Source organism: Lactuca virosa, chromosome 8 (genome assembly GCF_052849685.1).
Source record: "Lactuca virosa cultivar CGN04683 chromosome 8, Lactuca_virosa_CGN04683_v6, whole genome shotgun sequence".
In the NCBI taxonomy this organism is placed as follows: Eukaryota; Viridiplantae; Streptophyta; class Magnoliopsida; order Asterales; family Asteraceae; genus Lactuca; species Lactuca virosa.
In genome coordinates, this window is record NC_136433.1 from 120,018,352 (window position 1) to 120,025,940 (window position 7,589).

Here is a 7,589-nt window from a genome sequence, read left to right on the forward strand (position 1 = left end):
CAGAAAAAACACAATCAAACTTAAGCTTTTACCAATTTAAGGATCAAGCTTCTTAATATGTTTTACTAATTAAAATTTTCTACATGACATTTGTACAATTTAAAAGTATGTAACCAGGACAACGAGTAGAATGTTTAATTACTAACATATAAATACAACTTATCTGCAAATGGTAAAATACTTGTGTGTTTTTATATTTTCCTATGAAATAACTAAAAGTTGAAAGTGAAAAGTTTTACATGTATTTCGAGATATGTATTTTAATATCATTAATAGAAAAAGGCAATGGAATAAAAAAAAGGAAGAAGAAAAGTCTCCCTGCATAGCTTTTCACGGGTACATAATACTACATACAAAAAGACAAACCCCGTAGCTTACTCCTAAATTACTTATGTCACTCTCACTTCACAGAATCACTTTATTTCCATATCAAACACCTTCTCTCCTTTCTCTTTCTTGCTTCTCCAATGGCTTCTCACTGCACACTCTCACTCTCACTCATATTCCTCCTAGTCTTCACCATTAATGCTTCTTCACCATCATCGTCATCAACTTCTTCAGAAGCAGATATTCTGTTAACTTTCAAATCCGCCATTAATGATCCCATGAACTACCTCTCATCTTGGTCCAACACCACCACCACTCACCACTGTAACTGGACTGGTGTCACCTGTACTACCACCACCACCACCACCGTTTCATCTCTCACCCTTCAAAATCTCAATCTCTCCGGTGAAATCTCACCTTCGGTTTGTCAACTCTCTAATCTCATTACCCTTAACCTAGCTGATAATTTCTTTAACCAACCTATTCCTCTGCATCTTTCCCAGTGTTCTTCTTTAAAGACTCTCAATCTAAGTAGTAATCTCATCTGGGGTACAATCCCAGATCAGATTTCTCAGTTTAAATCTCTCAAGTTTCTTGATTTGAGCAAAAACCATGTCGAAGGGAAGATACCAGATGGAGTTGGGTCGTTACTGAATCTTCAAGTTCTTAATCTTGGCAATAACTTGTTGTCAGGTAGTGTTCCTAATGTTCTTGGAAACTTTACGGAGTTGATTGTTCTTGATTTGTCTGAAAACCCTTTTATGGAGAGTGAGATTCCGAGTGATATTGGGAAGCTTTTGAAACTTGAGCAGGTTTTGTTGCAAAGATCTGGTTTTTATGGTGAAATACCGAACTCTATTGTTGAAATGAAGGAGTTGACAATAGTTGACCTCTCTCAGAACAATCTTACAGGTGTTTTACCTTCAAGAATCGGAAGCTCTTTCGAAAAGTTGGTTTCTTTTGATGTTTCACAAAACAATCTGTTTGGGTCTTTCCCAGACGGGATTTGTGAATCCCCTGGGCTTACAAGTCTCAGCCTTCATACAAACTATTTCAATGGAACATTACCCAATACCTCCATTTCTGATTGCATGAATCTTGAAAGATTGGAGCTTCAAAACAATGGCTTTCATGGCGATTTCCCAAACAACTTGTGGTCATTGCCTAAAATCAAGGTTATCAGAGCCGAAAACAACCGGTTTTCTGGTGAAATACCTGATTCCATATCAATGTCTTCTCAATTAGAACAAGTTCAGATAGATAACAACAGTTTCATCGGCAAAATCCCTCATGGTCTTGGCATGGTCAAAAGCTTGTACAGATTCTCCGCCTCTCTTAATGGCTTATACGGTGAACTTCCACACAACTTTTGCGATTCCCCACTAATGAGCATCATCAATTTCTCCCATAATTACATTACTGGTGAAATCCCAGAGCTAAAAGAATGTAAAAAGTTAGTTTCTTTGTCTTTAGCAGATAACAATTTTGTTGGCGAAATCCCAGAATCGCTAGGAGATTTACCTGTGCTAACTTACCTTGATCTTTCCCATAATAATCTCACAGGTGAAATCCCCCTTGAGCTTCAAAATCTAAAACTTGCCCTTTTTAACGTATCTTTCAATAGACTATCAGGTAGAGTCCCTTCCTCATTAACCGCAGGACTTCCCGCTTTATACACAGAAGGAAATCCCGATTTATGTGGGCCCGGATTGTCAAATCCTTGTTCAAAAGATGATTCTCTGCACAAAATAGCCGGGATTTCAAAACTGGCTTGCGCATTGATCTCCTTAGCTTTGTTAGCTGGGATACTGAGTTTAGCATTTGGGTTTTATGTTCTTCGGAGATCGTCAATCCAAAAATCTGAAACGGGTATTTGGAGATCCGTTTTCTTTTATCCACTTCGAGTTACAGAGCAGGATTTGATCATGGCAATGGATGAAAAAGCTTCTAGAGGTAGTTCTGGAGGTTTTGGAAGAGTTTACATTGTAAACTTGCCTAGTAACGAGCTTATAGCTGTGAAGAAGATAGACAATATCAGAAACCAATCTTTTAAAACTTTGAAAACGGAAGTGAAGACGTTAGCCAAAATCAGACACAAAAACATAATCAGAATCTTGGGGTTTTGCCATTCGGATGATTCAATCTTTTTGATATATGAATGTATGGAAAAAGGGAGTCTTGGTGATTTGATAAGCAAAGGTGAGTTCCAGTTGGCATGGAGTTTTCGCTTGAAAATCGCCATTGGAATTGCTCAAGGATTGGCTTATCTTCACAAGGACTATGTTCCTCATTTGCTTCATAGAGATGTTAAGTCCAAAAATGTTCTTTTGGATGCTGAATTCGAGCCAAAGCTCACGGATTTCGCATTGGATCGGATTCTTGGTGAAATTACATTTCAATCCTCCTTTGATTCAAACTCTTTATCTTCCTGCTACATGGCACCAGGTATACAATATTACAATCCTTTATCCATATCCCATAGTTTGTGTGTTTTTCTTGTTTAGATTCTAATTATCACATACAATTTGAATGCAGAATTAGGGTACAATAAAAAGGCTACCGAACAAATGGACACATATGGATTCGGTGTCATCTTACTAGAACTTGTAACAGGTCGAGCAGCTGAACAAGTGGAATCAAATGAGGAGTCTCTTGATGTTGTGAAGTGGGTAAGAAGGAAAGTTAACATAAGTAATGGGGCAGTTCAAATTCTTGACCCGAAAATTTCGAGTTCGTGTAGAAAAGAAGCTTTGGGAATGCTTGAAATAGCTCTAAAATGCACATCGGTTATGCCTGAAAAACGACCTTCTATGTGTGAAGTCGTGGTTGAACTTCGATCTTTTGGCTCAAAGAATTATGCCCCTGAGTCTTGATTTTGTCGCCATCAGTTTGATGTTCCAACCAAGAAACAATCATATATCAAGTTTATGTAAATTATGAGTTTGAATTGCTTTATACAATATCCTTTTGTTTTCTCTATATGGTCGAAAAGCTTAGGTGAACAAACCAAGAAAAACCGTCATTCCAGCCCAAGTGCTTAACAAAACCATATTTTTTTTTTCTTTTAAGGTTCCGATTGTTACAGTAGAATAACAAGTTTATTGATATCAACTTGGAACTAGGGATGTAAACGAGCCGAGCCGAGCTTCACACTAATCGAGCCAGGCTCGTTTAAAGTTATTGAAGCTCATTTGTTAAATTAGCTTTATTCGAGGCTCGAGCTCATTAACGCTCAACTCGTTTCGAGCTTTTAACGATCCGATCACAGGTAGCTTGCGAGTAGCTCTGCCTGTTTACATCCCTATTTGTAAGTAATGTCAGTAACCCAAATAGAAAAAAAATAAAAAAAAATGCAATTCTTTGTCCCACAAAAAAGGTGAGAGGGAACGGGTGTTAAGAGGTAAAATATCTGGACCTGAATAAGAGGTAAATGAATGTTTTGATTTTTTAAGAGGTAAAATATCTAGAGTACTTGGATTATATATTTAACTATTTAAGAATTAGAGTTGGACCTAAAAAAAATTGTTTGCTTTTAAAGTATGCAAGTTGTTAAAATAGACAGTTTTTTTTATTTTTTTAAAGCTTAAAAGAGTTTTTTTTCTTAATTAATTTATATGTAGTTATCTATAGTTTATTAAAAAAAACTAAATTGCAAATTCAAAACAATATTCATATATAAATAGAATCAATCAACTAATTTAACCCGTTTTTAAAAGTAATTTTTTTTTCGAAAATGATATTTATGGTAAAATTCATTAAACCGTCTATGAAAAATTATCATTAAAAGGAGTTAGTTACAAAAAATTATATACATGAAACCATCTATTAGAAAATTAAAACAAATGATTTGAAATTTAATAAACACAAAGAATATGATGCATCATCAAACCCTTAAACAGATGAAAATCGATTCGGTTGAATTAAATTATTTGTTAATGTTGGCTAATTCATTGTGTAATTAAAAATGGTTTATCGATTACAAAAATGGATATCAAGTAAGTTGAATAAGATTATGTCGTTGTTTGATTAATGAAATTAATAACATCAAACAATTTGAAATGATATTGATATCACAAGAATTTTGTTTTTCCTAGACTTATATTACGTTAATATTTATATTAAATAATGTAGTTTTAGGACTTTTGTCTATTTATTAACATGTTTTTACATTTTTAATATATGTTTGTCGAAAGCTTTAGGCTTGAAGCTTTTAAAGGTTAAATTGGTTAAAATTCTAATAAAATTGTTTTAATCCTAATTTTTAAATTGAGAAGTGTAGTTTAGTAATATCAAATGATATTTTGATTTTGGATAAGTTTTTCAATATTAAATTGGTTTAGTCCTAAATTAAATATTAGTTTGAATATAGATGTGAATTTCATAGTTTTAGGCGGAGGTATATGTAGTTTTAAATTTTGTAAGGACATAAAAGTAATATTTAAATTTTGTAAGGACATAAAAGTAATTCTATCTTTTTTATTTTACCAGAAAGACGTCTGCTGACTTGAAAAGAGGTGAGTCCATGTCTGCTCCAAGAAGATGGTGCACAAACCTGTTTAGGATTGCGTCTTCTGAAAACATAAGGACATAAAAGTAATATTTAAAATTTGTAAGGACATAAAAGTAATTCTACCATTTTTATTTTACCAGAAAGACGTTTGCAGACTCGAAAATAGGTGAGTTCATGTCTGCTTCAAGAAGATGGTGCGCAAACCTTTTTAGGATTGCAGTTTTCTAAAAACAATCTACGAGATGAAACGTTTGTGTGCAGTCTGCACGACGCAGACAAAAGAGATTAAGAAGCTCTTTTAAAAAAAAACAATACTTTTCTCACCTCTAATTTGTACAAAAGAAATGTGTAACACCCGTTTTCCAGAATAGATCAGTTAAGGGCTTAGAGGGATCAATGTAAGGTTTTGGGAAAAACCTTGTTGGCCACGACGTGGAGATGAGAGTGCCACGACGTGGCAGTGCCCGGTGAGAATGCGCATCTCATTTTGAGTGTCACGATGTGACAACCTCTTGTTTGCAAAACCCTAATTTTTCGGGTCTTAAGCCCTATTTAAGGGAAGTGAGGGCTAGGGTTTGCACACCTTCAGCCGCCATCACCTCCTTTTCGATTTATAAACACCCTTAGCCTCGATTGTTGAGTTTTTGAAGTTTTGTGATGATTTTTTGTGAGAAGAAGAAGAAGAAGACATCCTTTATGAATAGATCCAACAAGCAAGCTCCTCCTCCGCCTCCTAGCTCACCTTCTAGACCTTTGTGAGTCTTCGAGTTCCAACCTTTATGCTTCATGTTTCTAAATCTAGAGTTATTTGTCTTGTTCTTCATGTTTGGGTTAGTTGGTGTGGTTAGAATCCATAAAGTTAGCAACTTTATGGATCCTTTAGGTCCTAGATTTGAAGAATGACTGGGTTTTGAATCCTTTCATGAGGTAGTGACTTCATTTTCTCCATTTTTGACCTAGCTTGAGCTCAAGGCATGCAATAGACATGCATGCCTAAAAAGCAATGATTTTTATGATGTTTGGAGTGTAATAAGGCCTTCTAGAGAGTATGAGTGAGTTGCTTGAAGGATTAAGAGCTTAATGCATTAAGCTGTCCAGGAACAGTTCCTACGACGTGGCGATTGTGGTTATCACAAATGTTTTGTTCTGAGTCTGCCACGACGTGGCAGATGATTGACCACGACGTGGTGGCCAGTTGAGTTGACTTTTGGCTGTTGACTTTGACCGTTGACTTTTTGACCAAGTTTGACTTTAGGTTAATTTGAGGGTTTTGGGATGTAGTTTAAGGATTGGTCCCTGATTGTTGTATAGGTGACTTGTAGTACCAGTTTTTTTGGATTTGCAAGAGTTGTGCTGTTATCTGCTAGACTGCGATGTGAATTTTCTCACTATACTTTGTACTGCAGTATGTGTCCTTGTGTATAAGATGTTGTTATGCTGTAGTGACCTGTTAGACTGGTAGATTTACTATGATTAACTATGCTTGCTTGTTATTTTTTTGTGCATGTATCGACATAATGTGGTTGGGTTAAGGCAGTACTGCTTTGTGATGTAGGCTAACATACCCAGGAATGGTCCAACTATATGTTGCAGGCTCAGGAGCAGTCCGACTTTATGTTGTAGGCTCATGATAGTGTGGTTGGGTTGAGGCGGTATTGCTTTGTGTTGTAGACCAACATACTCGGGAGCGATCCAACTATATATTGCAAGCTCGGGAGTGGTCTAACTTTGTGTTGTAGGCTCAGGAGGTGGTCCAACCCTATGTTGTAGGCCTGGTGTGCATGCATTGTATGTGTATTGATGTGTGGGGTATTTTCGGGGAACTCACTAAGCTTTGACTTACAATTATGGATTAAATGTTTTTCAGGTACTTATCGAATGACGAAGGCGAGACGGTACACACACATCAACCGTTTTATGATCTGAGATTCCACATTGTTTTCCTTATAACTCTGATTTGGAGTTATGGTTTATGAACAAATGGTTGACTTTAACGTAACTTTATAAAAATGAGTGTTTATTCTATTTTAAAAATGAAAAAATTATTCTGGAATTTGGGACGTTAAAAATGAGTGACCTCTTCATTTTAAATTTTTTTTTTGTGAATTCTCATAAGGAACCCTAAAGCAAGCCATATAAGACTTCAATTTTTTTTATCTTGCAACCCTATGCATACATGCTGAAAACATAAAAATGCAAGTTCATTAAAGATTGTTGTGAACTCAATAGAAATGTAACGCCCCGTTTCTGGTACGTATTTAATTCATTAAATTTCATTTTATAAGATCTATTCGACGAGTTGTAGCCCTGATTTGTCGAGTAGATGCCAGGTTTGGACGCGGGGTTAAGTGATCTACTCGGCGAGTCCACGCCTTGACTCGACGAGTAGGCCAGTATGGGAGAACCCTAATATTTAGGGTTTACACCATATTTAAGCAACATTATAGGCCTCTTGTTCAGCCTCCGTCACCTCCAGAGCAGTACTCTTGAAACCCTAATCCTCCATAAGTGAACTTGAGCTTTCTTTGTGATTTTGAGAGTTATTTGGTGTATTTGAAGCTTGTGAGAAGAAGAGGAAGAAGGAGGACTTAAAGTGAAGATTGTAGATCCAAGAACAACATCAGCTTCTCTTCACTTTCTGGTAATCAAGCCTCATACTTGATTTGTAGTTTCTTAGATCTCCTTGTCGTCATCTTTATGAGGTTTTGGGGTCCAAGGAGCTTGATCCTTGGGACTTGGACGTCCCAAGTCG

The 7,589-nt window shown here is 36.1% G+C and overlaps 1 protein-coding gene across 1 annotated transcript; it reads left to right on the forward strand.

Annotated features, from left to right (window-relative positions):
* Positions 1–387: 387 nt before the first annotated feature.
* On the forward strand, positions 388–3,306 carry LOC145132213 (Leucine-rich repeat receptor-like protein kinase family protein). Its single transcript, XM_079066923.1, has 2 exons — positions 388–2,772; positions 2,863–3,306. Exons 1-2 carry the CDS (start codon positions 468–470, stop codon positions 3,198–3,200), a joined length of 2,643 nt encoding a protein of 880 aa, XP_078923049.1. The 5' UTR covers positions 388–467; the 3' UTR covers positions 3,201–3,306.
* Positions 3,307–7,589: the final 4,283 nt, after the last annotated feature.

Bases quoted from the DNA above. Each gene is read 5' to 3' on its own strand.
- LOC145132213 (XM_079066923.1), top strand. From the start codon at position 468: ATGGCTTCTCACTGCACACTCTCACTCTCACTCATATTCCTCCTAGTC. The intron at 2,773-2,862 runs GTATACAATATT...ATTTGAATGCAG, and splicing joins TTCCTGCTACATGGCACCAG to AATTAGGGTACAATAAAAAG.